The sequence below is a fragment of the Eucyclogobius newberryi genome, unplaced genomic scaffold (genome assembly GCF_026437365.1).
Source record: "Eucyclogobius newberryi isolate DKJ021-1_F unplaced genomic scaffold, fEucNew1.0.hap1 SCAF_16, whole genome shotgun sequence".
In the NCBI taxonomy this organism is placed as follows: Eukaryota; Metazoa; Chordata; class Actinopteri; order Gobiiformes; family Gobiidae; genus Eucyclogobius; species Eucyclogobius newberryi.
In genome coordinates this window covers 16,991,495-17,009,613 of record NW_027315790.1, presented here as the reverse complement: position 1 = coordinate 17,009,613, position 18,119 = coordinate 16,991,495, and the positions used below count along the sequence as shown (strand labels likewise).

General features: G+C 37.5%; 1 protein-coding gene across 1 annotated transcript in view; it reads left to right on the top strand.

Moving 5' to 3' along the window:
• The window catches only part of LOC140361857 (CMP-N-acetylneuraminate-beta-galactosamide-alpha-2,3-sialyltransferase 1-like), a 29,295-nt gene extending 13,693 nt beyond the window's left edge, over positions 1–15,602 (top strand). Inside the window, exons 3-6 of the mRNA XM_072447739.1 lie at positions 5,476–5,655; positions 8,641–8,686; positions 11,902–12,021; positions 12,870–15,602. Coding sequence (XP_072303840.1) covers positions 5,476–5,655; positions 8,641–8,686; positions 11,902–12,021; positions 12,870–13,043 — 520 coding nt within the window. The 3' untranslated portion in view covers positions 13,044–15,602. The remainder of the gene's footprint in view (positions 1–5,475; positions 5,656–8,640; positions 8,687–11,901; positions 12,022–12,869) is intronic.
• Positions 15,603–18,119: the final 2,517 nt, after the last annotated feature.

The following is an 18,119-nucleotide window of genomic DNA, read 5'->3' as shown; positions in this document are numbered from 1 at the left end:
TGTCAACTGAGGAGAAAAATTCAGAGGAGGTCCTTTTACTGATGAAATGCATCTTGACTGGTGATTTATGTCTGTACCTTCTGAAGCCCTCTGGCCCAAAGTGCTAGCGCGACGGGCATCAATCATCTCCGGCCAACTTAAGTAACTCTTGAACGCGCAAATATATATCGAAAGGGAGAAAAGTGGAAAGTCTGCTGCAATTTTCTTCCTGTACAAATGTGCATGGCGTTATTGTAAATGGCATCTTTAATGTCAAAGCTGTTGTGCCCACCGGCTGGCTGTTATGGCCTTATTTGTCTTGTTGATTATTCATTAAGCCCAACGACGCCTGAAGCGCCGAGCACCAGACTTTTAAGGTGAAGCTCTAATACCCACATGTAATGGCCGACGAACACATTAAAGGTCAGCGGGATTGCATTTCTTGCTGTAAACCGCAAAAAAAAAACTTTAAAACCCAGGGTTGTACTAATGCCTTTTACGAGTCCTCTGCCGTTCCAGCGGGCATATTTTTATCAGTTGAGAGAAGCTGTGGGGCTGAAAGAAGGAAATGTTAGTGGAGGTGTCAGTCGAGGAGGGGTATAAAAGCTGCAAACGTTTGAACTGCCACAAATAGGGAGAAAGTGAATGGGGGAATTTCAGTTGGTTTAGTGTTTGTTCTGAGAAAATCACCACTTGGTCAAAATTGGTAGTAATGGTTCCCCAATATTCTTAGTCACTTTTGTAAATTAGCTGTTTGTCTGGTGTTTGTTTTTATCGGGAAAAAATATATGTGACTTTAGAATCACTTGGAAGAGAAACAAGACTCTTAACTGTAGAAATATTTACAATTTACAACTGTGTTTAAAGGAGCATGTACGCTTTCTGTTTCAAAACTGCCATCACACCTGAACCTTTATTGCTAGTGTCTGAACCTTATGGACAGGCCATGGCTCGTGTTCAGCTCTGATTCATGATTGCTGCAGGTGATCGGCTTCAGGTAGTGACCAATCAGAGTAGAGAGAGGACAAAGCACAAGTTTAAACTGGATTTTGGCTTTGGATAATCATCTTGCGAACAAAAACACCTTATTACAACATCAACAACTTGACCATCATGTCCAATGTTTTTGTAATAAAGAATAAGTCAATTTTACAAAACAGTTATCAGGAACATTTTAGTATTTTATTTCTATCCAGGGACACAGATAGGTCATGTTTATCGAATTTTAAATCTAAATCTTACATATTGCTCCATTCAATTTAGTTTTGTTTATCAATCAGTTTTCTTTATCTCTAAGGGATGCTACAGCAAACCAGTTGCAGGTTGATTTCGCAGACATTTAAGTCAGATGCCCTTCCTTTCACATTACTGTGTACCCATTGGTTCATTGGTATTTACTGAACTATGGTGGTCATAAACTAAGTACATTTATTTAAGTGCAGTTTTAGAGGAACTTTATTTTACTTAGAGTAGATTTATTTTGTTACTTATTACGTTGACTCCACCACATTTAAAAGACAAAAATAAAACTTTCGAATCAATATTGTATTATGGTGTTGCTTTTGTCCCATTTAAAGCCGCACGATGTTCACTCCAGAGACATATTTTGTCCAGATGTGCTGTTACAAACACAAAAATCTGGCTTTAGTCTGTTTTAGGGGTTATTATCTGCAGTTTTAAGAAGCTTTGAGATCATTCATTTTTGCTTTTGTTTTGGATATGGTAAATATACAACATATAGGCCAAATTAATTATTCTTTACAAATCTAACCAAATATGTCATAACAACAACCTGCATACTAGTTTTACAGGCTGGACTGAACAGAATTAGAAAAGAAAACAACTGTCATCTTGTTTTTAGAAGTAACCTACTGTATTTTATTATTTTTGAAGCCACAAAGGTATAATTGCAAACTATTATTTGTTAAAGATTAAAAGACTTATTTACTTTTTGGAGTATTATTTGACCAGGTGTATCTGTAATTTTTCTCAAGTTATGAAATGCATTACTTTGACCACCTCTGTTACTAAACCAATTATACTAAATGCCACCATGCTTGAATCATAATTTCTCAGTACGTTTTTGCTCATCCTTATATTTGACACACTAATATCCACTCTATGTTTTGTATTCCAGACGATTGCATGTGTTAAAACCATCCTGTCGGTAAAATGCGCTTTTCAAAGACTGCTTCATTTTGTTTCAAGTCCATCTGGTACTGAGATCTAGTGCCAGGGGGAAGTTAGTGCAGAGATGAATATTGATTAGTCCAATCTGAAATATTTGCCTGCTTAGTATGGTTGACACTGCACGCCCACACAAGATTAAGTGAACGGGCAGCTCATTGAGTCCACTTAACAGCCCGAGTTAACTTCTTTCAATGGCTGGACAGACTTTTACTGACCCCACCTCTGAGTAATGGACGCTCTCTTTGCAACATAAAAATGAGGTGGAAAAGGACCAGAATATCAAATGCATGAAGAGCTCACAGGCATGTCTACTCAGTTAACAAATGGCAAAGGTGCGCCGCTTTATAAAATGTTAAAAATACACTGGAGAAAGAGGAGCCAGAGGATAGAGGTAAGGTCATTGCTAAGTGTGTTGTTAGACGAGAAGTTCAAGAAGCTTACACCGACTCAGGAAATCTAAACATTTGAGCAGAAGTTAATTAGGGAGGAATTCAATCTGCCACAGTAATGTTGTGAAAGTGCAGCATAGATGATCTGTCTCGGTATAGCCCCCATAGGCACACTGTTCCCGGGCTCTATCTCTCCAAAACCAAGGGGCCAATTTACTCTGCAATTTGGGCTTTTCCCCCGCGGGGCATTCAGAATGAAGAGAGAAACCAACAATGATGTCCTGTGCACTATAAAACGCCGTGCCAGTGTCGTTCGTCTTCTATTTAGTGCAGCCAAGGCTCAGTCAGAATTGTGGGCCCAGTTTAGATGAGCCACTTGATGGATGCGCTGCGTCACTGCGGGTCAGATTTATGCCCTCTCAAAGCCAACTACAGACACAGTCAACTTTAGGTTTTGTGAAGTTTAAAGAAAGTGCATTTGTGCCGCAGCAAGACCAAAGAACACTGTCATTGAGAGTGATCTCAAGGAGCTCCAAGAAGTTATTACATCATCAACATTTATGCTTTTATTTCTCATATATTCTGTCAGGAAGTCGCATATTCTCGTGTCAATACAGCTGCCTTAAGCAGTTTACACTCTAAATAAGTTTGTTGGTTGGATTCTTCAAAAAAAACACACAAAGATTAGATGTACTGTTGGACAAGATTTTATTTTTTGTAAAAAATAAATATTGTTATATGGACTAATTAGCTGAAAATCACAGTTATCAAAAATTTCACTAATTGTATTCATATTGCGTAAGAGAAAATGTGTCTCCAGCTTGGAGCACTGATGACTTTAGTCTGCAGACATTTAATAGCTCACAGCAGACCTGATACAATGCACTCATTTACACAAACAAATGATTTGTATAGTATATTGTGTATTATATTATAATATTTAGTTTCAGTTCCATAAAATTAAAACATTTTTGACTTCACCCGTTATGCTTAAAAGTATAAGATAAAACACACAGTATTAACCATAAAATTGATCGTTTCCAATGCTTTTTATGCATTGGAAACAATCAGCCTGTGCAGTGCTTTTTTATGTTTATCACATTTTCTGTCTAAATTGGCAACAAATGGAAATATAATTTGCTGGGGGATGGCCTGGGAGAGTTGATTAATCTGCTTCTCTTTTTTTGACCAATGACTGTTTCATTTACTTTCTGCTGTTAAAATCAACAATTTTGTGCAGCCCTTTAAGGAAACTGCTGTTGTGATTTTAGACTTTACAAAATGAAATAGAATAGAATTGTTATTTTTTGACAGAGCAAAACATCCAAGTTTGAAATGTTGATTTTGACTTGTCGATTAAGACACTTGTGTCCCTTCCATTTTCCCTCTCCAACAAAAAGAAAGATTAACACTCAGACTGACAGTGTAAGTTTATGCTTGTCTTATAGAAGTAACTCCCTGATACTCCGGGTCACTAGTTTTTATTATATACGTTTACCAAGAGTTTTCCTTCCTGAAAGCTCAAACTGGCTGCAGTAGAAGGTCATTTGAAGCCACGACAGGCCCAGGCCGAGAATGTCAACTTGTTATGTTGCTGTCACTTACGCGCCGTAATGAGGAGGCTAATAGTGCTGAGGTGGATCAAACAGGTGATGTTAGTTGCACCAGGGTCAACTTCTCCCACAGACTCCATCACACTGCAACTGTCTCTATCATGTCATGATTGCTGACAAGTCTGTAGGAGCCAATTACCGCTCCAGTTTGAGTGAGTATTGTTGGACATAATAATAGAAGCAGCATGTCTTGTTTGCCAGGCAGTAATTGTTGAGCTCTAAATGGACAGGAGAATGTTGAGAATCCTGTTTGGACGCCCCAACACGGTGAAATGGGATGAATTTTGTGTGTGTGTGTGTGTGTGTGTGTTTGTTTGTTTGTATGCAGTAATGTTTAGTTATGTAAATGTTTTGTCTCTCACAAACAATGGGAAGGTATGGATGTTGCTGAATGCTTGGAATGACAATGATTATTCTTCACAATCCCAGGAAATACAATAAACTTGCAGTAGTTCAAAAGTTATTGAAAATGTCAAAAATAACCCTAACTGTATAAAAATGTTCATATGCATACTGAGAAGAAACATATCGTGCCATGTTTGTGAAACATATATTTGATAGAAATATAAAAGACTGATGTGCATTTTCATTTTCAATAGAAGGCTTCAGAAAGCGTGCACTTTTTTTTCTTTTTCTTTTTAAAGTGTTTTGAATAGCAGACAATGGCCACATGTTCAGAGTAGTGGAGTAGTAAATGATGTACAATAGAATCCACCCCTCTGAGTACTTTTTTTTTTCATTGTAAACTGTAATATAGATCTAAAACGGTTTGATAACTGAAACAGCTCCCTTGACTTCCTATTCAAAATTGAATATTGAACATTTTACTCTTCATAGTGACATCACCACTTGTTTCAGCATAACAAGCAGCGGATCAATTTTTTCATAAATTTTCTACTGTTCCTGTGTTAGGGGACACGGGTTTTTTCATTTTTCAAAATTAAAAAAGACAAAACACACAACACATTTCCAATTGGTTGTTTACAGTTTATATAAATTTTAAATAGAAGTGGTCCAAGGACGGACCCTTGAGGAAAACCTTTTTAAAATAGCATCCAAGCGATCCAAGATGATTCAATGATCTAACAATGATCTACAGAATCAAAGGCCTTTGACAAATAAAAAAAAAACAGCAACACATTCTTCATGACTGTCCAATGCAATAGCAATATCATTTATAAGTTTTGTAACAGTTGTGATAGTACTGTGCCCTGGTCTGAAACTGCACTGTCTATTTAAAATTAAATATTTTGTTAAGACATCCTGTCATTGTAACCAAATGTATTGCTTATTGTTACTTCCAGGATGAACCAGGGTCCTACCAGTGGTTTTGAGCGCGATGTGGGCTCCAGAACCACTCATCACTTCATGTACCCAGAAAGTGCCATTGACCTGGACAACACCACCTCCCTGGTCCTGATCCCATTCAAGACTCTGGACCTACAGTGGATCATTAGCGCCCTCACTACCGGCACAATTACACAGTAAGTGCCTACATTCCACTATATACACCATATTTATAGACCAAACATGCGTGAACGCACTGTATGTGTCATGTGGGTGGAAACTTGACAGCATCCACGCAATTACCCCCACCTTTGTAGCACAAAGTAAGCACAACGTTTTTTTTTACTTCTGACCAGCAATTTTCTCGCTATGCTTCACTGTCACTGCACAACTTATCCCCAGCCACAGCATGAAGTTATTTTTCAGCCGGAAACTCTCATAAAAGCCTTAATACCACCTGCTCAGCGCTGACATTGATGCGGTACTGTGTACCACTATATAAATACAGATTTGACTGTTTTGTGGAATTTTATGGAATATCAGGCCAAATAATTTATGTAATCAGTGACATAATTCACCATCCACAAATATATCATTTGGCTATAAATGAAAGGCAATGTTATATAACGTTATCGACTTTGGGATGATTTAATGTCATAAAGTTGGGTTTTTATGATTCGCCTGTTGGTTGTTCATGGAAAACATAAGGTGTGTGAGATTTGGATTTTTTTTTTAAAAACCTTATCAATACACAAACTAGTATCAAAATTAGATATTCATTTGAAAAAAGAAATATTGATACTGGAAAAAAATATTTCCAGAATAGTTGTAGAATGGCCTTGATCTACAAAACAGCATAGTACTATAAGAGAAACTACTATTACTTTGTGTTAGACTCACGCGTGATTATTATTATTTGTTTTTATTACTTTTTACACAATGTACCATCAAAGAAAAGATTTACCAGATCTAACTCTGATCTATAACAGGACAATTGCAGGTCTAAATTATAGCTAAAAAAGACCCAAGGAAGAGAAAAAAATGTAATACAATGTGCTCTAAATGAAGTAGAAATAAGAAATGAAGAGATGTCCTCTTATTCAGCAGAAGTATACGCACCACTGTTTGAGAAACGAGTTTAGAGCCTTTTCCTGTGTTCATTAATTTTTTTGATAACTTACATGAGACATTGTCTAATAAAGCTTCTACCAGCTATGTTAACTATAGTATTGACTGAAAAAAGCCAATCAACATTATTACCAACTGCATCAAGGAGAAGGACAGAAATTGGATCAAATATTTTTTTTTGAATTTTCAAAAAATATTTTAAGCTTAAACAAGCTTGTAAAACTTTTTACTATGACGTGTTGCCCAGATGACAAAAAAGCACACTGTGAGAAGTAAAAATGTAAACACAAAAAATGAACTGAATTGATCAACTATAATGCATATCTACAAAGCATTTATACATGTTTAGTAATAAATAATCAGTTAAGAAAAATAAACTAATTAGTAACATTAACTAACCTTAACCCTTATCCTAACCCTAGTATATGATTATTAAACGACTTGTTTGCCAATGATTAATAGTAATAGTAATAGTTTGCCAATTAATACATATTTATAAATGCTTTATATCTATGCCTGAAGACTTTACCAAAGGTTCATTCTCATATTCACTGAGACATTATGTTGTTGTTATTTTTTGCTATTTTATCAAATTCCCTTGTTATTTGAGCCCAGTTCTTGAGCGTACAAACATTACATTATTCTAAGCTAGCCAACAGCCCACCAGCCTGCCATTGTGTCTGATAAATATTCAAGCCCGTTATGCTAATGCTAACCCTAGAAACGATTACACTCCTAAACGCCGAGCTACAATTTGCGACGCAGCGCTCGGGCTATCGTTCAATTTTAATCTGCCTATAAATATCACCTTCAGCGGCTTGATTAGCTTGATTAGTGGTCACCCAGAAAAACAAAACATGGTCCAAGCCATGGTCCAAACCTGCCAGTGTTTTAGACAGAGGGACAAGCAAACAAATAAACAAATAAACAAATAAACAAACATGCAACTGTCACCCTACTGCGCCAAAGCAATCATTCTGCATCATTTACTTCCACTCCACTGGCAGTAATATCCGCATTAGGCTAGTTTGGATTGCTCCTTTTACAATTGCCAGTCTTGTTAAACGAAACTGGACGTGGCTAAATGATAGAAGGACTGTGTTTGGAGCAATTATCACATAATTAATATAAGTTTTGTTTGGTTCAGAAGTTGCGAGGAAATTGGAAAGTGAAGCAGCTCGGGCTGTTTCAATACCCTTATGTCGCCATGTGTTATCTGCAAATTCTAACAAGCCACATTCATTGCACTCTTAATGAGATACTTTAATTGGAAATATTACTTTTTGTTCCATTGCGACGCTAATCTTGAGAATTAGCACGGCCATTTTAAAGCACTGTAGTAACTCACAACTTGTCTCAGTGTGCTGTTTCATTAGCTTTTCTGATATAAAGCCATTGTCCATATTAAATTATGCTAGATTATATATGTTTCAAAATGATTAGTGAATCACATTGAAGCAACGCTAGGGCACAGTCAGACATCTATGTAATTTCATTCAAAGTAAAGTTGATTTAAGGGAATGTAGTATGATGCTATAATGACAGTATTATAATGTAATTCTCAAGTCTTTTTCAAATGTTCATAATTAAATAAAAAGAACATTTAGGACATGCCTTATCTCAGCAGCAGAAGGCAGCAGCAGTACTTCAGTCAACTCTATGAAGTTTGTATTCACATTTTGTAGGATTATGTTGAACATCTCCGAACATATCAGCCGTGTAAAACTGAATGATTCAGATTCAGCGCTTTTAAAAGTATTGGAAGTGGCAAGAAAGAGGGATACGTGGCACAATGGAGATAACAACACCTGACAAAACAGCACCTTCCAAAATCTATTGAAGTTTATTATTGCATGCTATGAGAATGCAGTTTGTTTCCACATCAACAGACTCACCATCTGTTCCTGGAACTTTAGCACTCTTTTTATGCAATGCACTTGAGCGCAGTCCAATAAAGTTTAACTGTATGTTTACTCTTTTTTACATGCCCAGAAATATTGAGCCACATTGCCCATCACAAAGTACTAAAACTATATATATATTTTGTATTTCAGTACTTATTTACCAGTGGTTCCCAGGATAAAGGCCAACAAAGATAAGGTGAGTTGTATTACAATCTAACAAAAAACAGATTTTTGCAAGATATTTCATATGCATTTGATTAAAAATAATTGCTGGAGAATGAATGTGTTTATTTACTGCTGTGGGCTGAACTAGAGCTTAAGAATTTGTTTCTGCCATCGTAAATCTTTTTGAATATGGATTTGCTTAGAAATGGAACAAAGTTGACCAATCAGAAGAAGCAAAGACACTCTCTGGTGCTTGACGAACTTTTCGAAGTAATTGGTGCTCGCTTGTGGTGTAGTGGTTAGATGCGTTGCATTGGTGGTTGTTAGTTATCTCCTCAGCGTCACGAGTTATCGCCCCGGCAAGGAATGTTTGCCGATGGTCTCTTCCCTCTCTTTCCCCTGATTTCACGCTACAGCTGTCCTCTCCAGTAAATAATAAAGTCAGTCACTGGATCTGAGGAAGGCTTAAAGCAAAGTTAATCATTACATCTTGCTGACAACATTACAATCCTTTAACTTCTTAGTAAATACTGTAAAGTATATTTAGCTGACTGCGCCCAACACGTTAGGATCTGAACACACCAATCATCCGCCCTCAGTCTTTCCACCGGTGTACCACAAGGTCCTGTTCTGGATCCATTGTTATTTTCTCTGTATATCAATGACCTTCCGGCTGTTTGCCCAGATGCATCAGTCCAGATGTGTGTAGATGACACTGTGCTCTATATCCATGGACACAACATCAGTCAAGTAGCTGAAAAACTCACATCACTGACTGGTTGCAAAATGAATGTTAACAGTTGAAAACATCCCATCACCATCAGAAACCTCAACACATACACTTCATTTAAAGTACAGTTGAAACAAATGGCTCATAGACAATCAAAGCTGTCAGCATTAACCTCTTGCTGCCCCCTGCTGGATTTTTGTCTTTTGTCTTGAGTGTTTTTGTTGTCTTCAGGTGTAATGTATGATTTTAGAGTGATGAATTTTAACTGCAATTTTACTTTGTATACGGTGACTTTTAACATTATGTCCAGAGACTACAGGCCAATTCTGGCATATTTGCATGTAATGTTAGTTGATATGCACTGTTCCTGATATAAAGAAATTAGTACTAGTGGCTGTCAATTGCCACCATGTGTTTTGGGACTGCCTTATTCTTCATAAATACTGGATTGAGATTAATGAGGCACTGCACTGTCTTCAACACTGACATTCCATTTGACTTTAAAAAATAATGTGTCTCGGATGTAAAACTCGAACAATGGAAACGACAGATGGATAACTATGGAATTATATACTTTTTGTTGTAGCAAAATAGCAATAACAAGGAGATGGAGCTGACAGTCAAGGACTCAGCACAAATAACATTGGACATTATGAAATGGAAAGATTAATGGGGCAGATACAAAAGTGGACACACAGTATGTTCGTTTTTGTTTTTTGCTCTCTGTGTCTTGTTCTTTTTGTTTGTATGGTGTATTATATTAAAAGAAATAATAACAAGCAACAAGTAAATAAAAGGAAATAGATGACGTACAGGTTAACACATTTTGAGGGGCTGGTAGACAAAAGGACTCAAATCAAATCAAATCAAATCAATTTATTTTTGTAAGGCCCAAAATCACAACAACAGTTGCCTCTGAGGGCCACAGGGAGAAATGAATCAACAATGTCTGTGGTGGCGATGGAGTCAGACAATGTCTGTGGTGGCGAGGGACGATGTCCCAGGGTCCTCTGTCCTTAGACTCTCCTTCTCGGCCAGGAAAAACTACAAAAAAACCTCTTTGGGAAAAAAGCGTAGAAACCTGGAGGAGTTCCAGTGAAGGAGAGATCCGACTCTCACAGACGGACAGACGGACACAAGGAGACTGGAGCTGGACCCACTCTTCAGGCAGATGAGGGACCGACTGAGGCGAACTGAACCCACTCTTCAGGCAGATGAGGGACCGACTGAGGCGAACTGGACCCACTCTTCAGGCAGATGAGGGACCGACTGAGGCGAACTGGACCCACTCTTCAGGCAGATGAGGGACCGACTGAGGCGAACTGGACCCACTCTTCAGGCAGATGAGGGACCGTCTGAGTCGAGCTGGACCCACTCTTCAGGCAGAAGAGGGACCGACTGAGTCGAGCTGGACCCACTCTTCAGGCAGATGAGGGACCGTCCACACAGGGCAGGGACCACTTCACCAGGGGAGGGGCATCTGGGTCCACAGGTCCTCAGGAGTGAGAGAAAGAAAAGAAGGCGGTGAACAGTTTGCAAGTGGAATCAAAAAATAAATATTGTTTGATAGCATAAGTAGTCAGAAGAAGAAGAGGATAGTGCTCAAGCTGCCATACTTCCCCCAGCATAGTTACTCCTAGGGCAGCATAGCTAAAGCTGTGGGTTTATGTTTCTGTTCCTAACTAGTCTGACCATAAGCGATTTCGAAGAGGAACGTTTTAAGCCTGGACTTAATTGAAGAGACTGTGTCAGCGTATTTAACATGGGTCGGGAGCTGATTCCATAACACAGGAGCTTGGTAGCTAAACGCTCTACCTCCTACTGTACTTTTAGAGACTCTTGGGACCACCAGAAGGCCGGCATTCACTCTAATGCAATTTCACACTGAGACTGATTCTTTCCAGGTGTTGGCTATTTGCTCCATAAACTGAAATAGAACTTACAAGACAATGATTGAAAGTTTGACCACTCACTTTATGAAATTCCATATCATCTGTCAAGCCGTCATAGAAGCTGTCTGGTCTGCCATTCATGTGTTGACAATGTTTGTTTGTTGCCCTTTATCCCTGATATCTAGTTTTACAAAGCTTTTGACTCCTGTTAGAGGTACTGTTCCTGATTTGTACTGTCTTAAAAAACACAACAACAAAAAACAGGTACAGTCTGTTTAAATAGCAGTAATTCGAATTACTTTTTTATTCATCCACATGTTGCCGTTCAAAAAATAATAGAAATAAGAAAGTGTTTACTTCACTGCAGCTGAGTTCTTTTTAGTGAAAATGCTTGAATGGCTGCATTTTCCTTCTTGAGGCGACTTATCAGACTTGTAAAAACGTGAAAAGTTTAGTCGATCTCCGGGGGACTTTTCCCTGCCAAAAAAAACAAGCCACTATGGAACATCGTCAAGCTTATTATTAGATGTTACACTTGTGCCAACCATAGGCCTCTTCTTACATAAAAGCTGTTTGCAGGAAGTTTTCCGTGTGATTGAATGATGTATATTGTGTTCTCTGCAGGTGCTGATCTACAATCCCACGTTTTTTAAGTACGTCTATGAGTCTTGGCTTGAGGGTCACGGACGATACCCCTCCACTGGATTCCTCAGCTTACTGTTTGCAGTCCACATATGTGATCAGGTGAGGCTGACTTAGATATGGCATTAGTTTAAACTTCTGATTTTGGCTTCTTTACTGAATTTAAAACGATAAAGCTCGTAAATCAAGTGGAATTTTTAGGGGTCAGACCAACCAACACAAAGACTTTGTAACAACCCATGACAATAGACAATAGACTAATTTAAAAGGGTCACACAGTTGGAGAAACGACACATTTTGGTTATACATCTGTTCTGACGGGAACATTTTGCCAATTGACTGATCGTCAAAATGAAAAAGAATGTTCTGGGGTTGGCTGTGCATGATTCAGTTTTTTTATGTTACTCTTCTGATGTGGATAGCGCCATCTGTTCGTCTCCATGGAGAAGTTAACTGCTCCGCCTGGAATATTCCACAGTGTGCCATTAAACTTATTTATCTGCAAGCAAGGGATGCCACCAAGCCAAGTTACTGGTCAGAGCTGTGTTTTTCAAGGGATATTTTTAGGGATACTGTGGAACATTCCAGGCAAAGCAATACCACCTGCAATCATTACAATTCCAATATAACAACTACACTTTTAATAGCCTTAATCAACCAAAAAAAGGCTGTAGTTTTTAGTGTAACCAATGACAGTACTGTTTTTATAACTATCAGGTGATGTCAGTAAAATGTATTACTTCAGTGTTAAATTTCGTAATGTGTTTGTTGTTGGGGCAGCATCAAAATTATGTGTAAAGAAACAAAAGGCTTTAATATAGAGATATGTTTCCTACATTTGTTTTGCTACTCAAATAATTACATACACTTTGTTATTTCCAAATATGTTTTCCTTCCACTTCAGAGCACTTATAGAAATCTGTTAACTGCGTGTTTCCGGCTCGCTTTAGGTCAACGTATTTGGATTTGGCGCAGACCAAAATGGGAACTGGCACCACTACTGGGAGGACAACCTCTTGTCTGGAGCTTTTCGACACACAGGGGTCCACGATGGAGACCAGGAGTACAATGTGACCCTGTTACTGGCAGAGAAGCACAAACTCAAGATGTTTAAGGGCAGGTGATGCTGAGCCCTGTGCTGCAAAGCCCAGCACCTTTAATGATGCCTCGCACCTCCACCTGCAGACACAGCTTAAAGGACGTGTTCCCTCAAGACCTTCTGATTTGCTCCTTTATGAATCGGAGATGAAATCAATCGTTTTTGGTATTAATATGTATTTGTCAGCTTTATGCACCAGAGATAATTGTTTTTTATCAAATTCAGAACTTTTTCTGATGGTTTTGAAAGGATTGTTGTCATGAAAAATGGAAACAAATGGCAAATGGATGGAAATAATTATTATATTTTGGAATTGTTCTATTCCCAGGCCCAGTACTGACTGTGGAAATACAACTATCACTTTTAGTGTTAACTAACTGACACTAAGTTGACCATAAAACAATTAAAATGGCAAGCAAATTATGTAGTTGTGTATAAAAACTATCAATTTCATTCAATGACACCTGTTATATTGAAAATAACAACATAAACAAATCATGGAATTAACCAATTTATTAATTTTGTCTTGTAAAATGCATATTGAGAGGTCAGAAAGATGGAAATGTCTCTGAGTGATAATCCTGTGATTAACTGCTGATTTTCCAGCTCACTTATCCTCTCTGTTGTCGTTATAGCGATGTGATTCAACCATCTCCATTCTCATCCTTGAACAAGAATGAGCACCGCATTTGGCTATAAACAAGATAAGTGCTATACGCATTCTACATAAGCCCCTGATAAGGATAGACGTCTTCTTTCCCCTGACTATTGCTCACTACAGAGTACATAAACAAGGCCAGCTTCACTTTTGTAATCTTGGTCTATTTTATATTCTGATACTGCCTGTTGAGAGAAGTGATTTCTGACTGGAATTTCAGAAAGTGGCTTCTCTGAGTTACTCGCGCTTGTCCCATGATTGTCGGTTGATTGCGGCAGTGAAATGCATTTTGACTACGCCAAAGGAGACTTGCCAAGGCACATATTGACCAGAGGAAACATTTTGGTGTGCTCAAAATGTTATGTAAATGGGACACACTTTCACACACAAAATGAATACAAATATGATATAGATTTAAGTATTTGAAACACAAACTTCCTTCCCTTATTTTAATCAATCAGCGCAGATTTGTCTGTAACTTAATCAGCAAAAAAGTAACATAACATCACATGAACTAAAATGTTTCAAATATTAGATTTTGCACTTTATTAATGTACAAGATGTCATTAAAGCATTATGATACATGGTTTCCCTATACAATACCACATGTATTGTAAAATGATATATTGTCCCAGCATTGCCCTTCTGTTTTTTTCTGTTTCTATTGAAAGATGAGGAAGAGACATCTGAGATTCAAACTTTTCTAAAATGTCTGTCGAATCTGTCAGTCGTCCAGCGTTAAAGGTTTCAGAATTAGCCTCCTGGACAAGGTTTTGAGTTGACAACAACGTTTTGCCTCTCGTCCAAAAAGCGTAGTCAATTCTGCAACATATGAAGGAGCAAAATGTACTGCTCTGAGGAGATGCCAACATGTTTGCTATTACCACAGAACCTGTTACCTCAGAATTGATAAAACATCTAGGATGATAAGAAAAACCCCTTTTTCTTTGAAAATGTAATCCAATGTTACTTTTAAAACTTTTTTTTTTTTGTACTATTCTCAAAAATAGTTAGCGTAATATTCCAAACATTGTTTTTGAAATCTTGAAATGTATTTTGGTTAGTTGTAAACTAATTTGATAAAGATTTGAGCTGTTTTTGGTCAACAGAAGCAAATTGATTTTTTTATTATTGCTCAAAGCCAGTTCTTGAACTCAAAACTTTTAGGCAGAATTTCTCCATGAAATTCCGAACAAATAACCCCTCAAACAAAACGGAAAGTGCTTTCTACTTTTCAGCCCAGTTGAAAAATGAAGTGAAATAGAAAGTACAGATACATGCTCTCTATTGCAGCAAAGTAAAACGTATTCACTGTAAAGTGTACTTAAGTAAAGTACAGATACATTTGATCAATAATTCTTCCTGTCTTGCATTCTTGTAGATTTGTATTATCTCCTCCCTCGTCAACTATGCCACGTGTCTGTTGCAGGCATATAAAATACACTCTAAACTACCATCCCATAAAACTGGCCCCTAGGCTGTCAGAGTGAACTAAAACTGTGCCAACATCACAAATAAAATCTGTATAACGTGTGTACAAGGATGCATCACAGGGCCCATTTACTGCTGGACCGCAGGGAACATAAATCTATTCGATTATGTCACTCACCATGATGAGGAATAGATGATTAAACTTCTTGTGTCGTCTGATGATCACGGTCTGTACAGGGTGCCTTAAATTTATGTACTGCACATTGTGACTGTACAAGTTCTAAAAGTGGTTGTGAAGTGCCTTTCACTCATTTTGCTATGAAGATTTACTGTGATACAATGATTTGTGTTTGTTTGTTTATTTGTTATTATATGTATTTCATTTTTTAAAATCTTGCATGTTTTATGGCTGTCGACAAATGTCTCAAAATAGACACATTTGGGGAAGTGGTTTTCTGACATGGTGCACTTTTTGTGTTTTTGTTTAAAATAAAAGATAAAAAAACCCAGTATGTGGAACCAACAGAAGCAGATACATTCACTTTAAACACATTCATTCAGAGTCATTGTGCCTTCACTTCGCCTATAGAGTGCTAAAGTAAATGAGCAAAAGCATGATACACAACAACCAACAACGTTGCAGATGGTTCTACCTAGTGGCCAAACTCTTGTGTCAGCTTTAATTACCTGAAAGGTCCTTTGCTGGACCAAAATATGATCATGATAAGAATTATTTTAACATTTAAATTTATTTTAATTAAGGATTTTTATTGTTCAAAGCTAAATAAACTCTTTATAACAGGACTTGTTTGTGTTTTGTGTGCTGACTGGTTGTGTGACTGAGGGCTACTACAACAATTTGAAGAAACTCTGATTCTACTTATGCCTACTTATACCAGGAGCAACAGTACTGAAGTTATTCATGCAGTTACAGCTGCATTAGTTCTAGTTGCAGTCCCAGTTATAAAGTAAGTAGTGGGAACACAGTTTTGGTTTAGCAGTAACAACAATAGTACGTCTAGCCTCTCTGATGATGGCCAATCACATTCACAACTTCATATGAGCAAAATGGGAGAAGCATCTTGCCCAAGGACGCAACAACAGCATGCAGTGCCAGGGCTTGAACTGCCAATTTCCGGTTCGTAGGCGAAAGCTGGGCCAGAGATGCATAAAACGTATGCTAATTTTACAATCCATGCTGTATTTTTGTCTGGCAGCTTCATGTTTTATGTATTGTTGAACGCCCATACATTTCCTTGTCGTCATATTTAGCATTACTGATCTTATGCTGTGCCTGCATAAGATGCTGGTTTGTTCTTTTTGTGCCTTGAGGAAGTAGCAAAAGTGTGCTGCAGATGCTGGTTTCCTTCCCAATGCATCAATGAAATGAAACGCGCCCGGTCCTGACACTAAGTGTGCCCATGTATCCTCTCTCTTTAATTTGTCATGACGCTTCACGCTGCAGCTGTTTTTGCAGATGCTGCCGGAGAAAGTTTCCCCAAAAACTGCCATTAGAGAGATGCTGAGTCGCTAAAAACCTTGACTTATAGCCGACTATAAACAAAACACGGCTACTATAGGCTAGATGTATGGATTATGCCATCATAAACTCTATATTTCCAGCTCCGTCCATCATGCAAAGTACATGCTATATTAAAAATGTAATCAGACATAGCTCTGCATAATAACGACGTGGAAAAGTAATTAAAGACACCATGCAGTGAGTTGTATGGAATTTCAAATTGCTATCAGTTTCATTATGGTATAAGGTTTGCCCCACAGAACAGTTATTACAATCTAATCAAGCTCATTCATCAAAACGGATTAAAGATTGACAACATGCTGGGAGGAGAGCTCTAAGCTGGAGGAAGGTGGTATGGATGTTGAATATATTCTTTATTCTACTTAAGAATAGGGATTATATTATTGCTTTTACGTGATTTGTGAAATGATACTCGACATTGAGCGGAGTCAGTTTGTGTGCATGCAGAGCTGCTTAGACTGTACTGTAGTATAATCTATGTAGAACGCAAACTAAATATAGAGTTGAGTCCATTAGACAAATGAGTTTAGAGGTGCTATCTTTTATATACTATAGAAAACTTGTTTTGAACGATAAGAGTTGAAAAATTCAGAAAAAAAACAGGTCTACATTTGTCTTATATTAACCTATTTATATTCAGTGTTACCAAGTTGGATACTAAACTAATTTAAAACAATAGTCACATATTGTTCTCTAGTGTGCAGCCTAATGATCCATATAACTTACAAGCCGGACAGGACAAGCTATGCTCCATTTAAAATTCAAGTCTTGACTTTTATATCAGTCATAAAATGAATTTGAGCACCAAGGCCCATTAACCTTGGGTGCATTGCTAACCTCACATGATTACACACACCCCTTAGGCCTAGAATTTTGAGATGCTATAGGTCTATGCTATAGGTCTATACAAGTAAAAATTAGAAACAGAGGAGGGCCACTCGGGTGATAGATTTCACACCCATGACACAGAGCGTGAGAGTGAGGATGAAAGCCTTGCTGAGACCTGCAAAGTCTAAGAATAAAGTCTAAGATGTACAACTACAGTAGGTGGCGGTAATGTAACTCTTGGAGACCAGCCGCCATAAAACACCAAAGAAGAAGAAGAAGAAGAAGAAAGAACTGATACCTGAATTTTGGTCTGTCGTTATAAGCAGTAGCACCATAAATCACGATAAATGTTTTACTTGGTATTTCAAGTAAAAAACACATGTGTCTTTTAAAAAATAAGGCCTGTTTAAAGCCACATTTAAGTCAATTTTGTATTTCTTACCGGATGCTTAAAAAAAAAAAAAAATGAAAAAAGAAAATAAATAAAAAGAAAATTAAGGAAATATGATATTTTTCATACATTTTAAAAAGAACCTTTGAGTTTTGATGATAGGACTGAAACAAATACCATCTTTTTCAACTTTAAAGCTTGAAACAGTAATAGAAAAATAATCAAATAAGTATTTTGACACCCTTTTGGA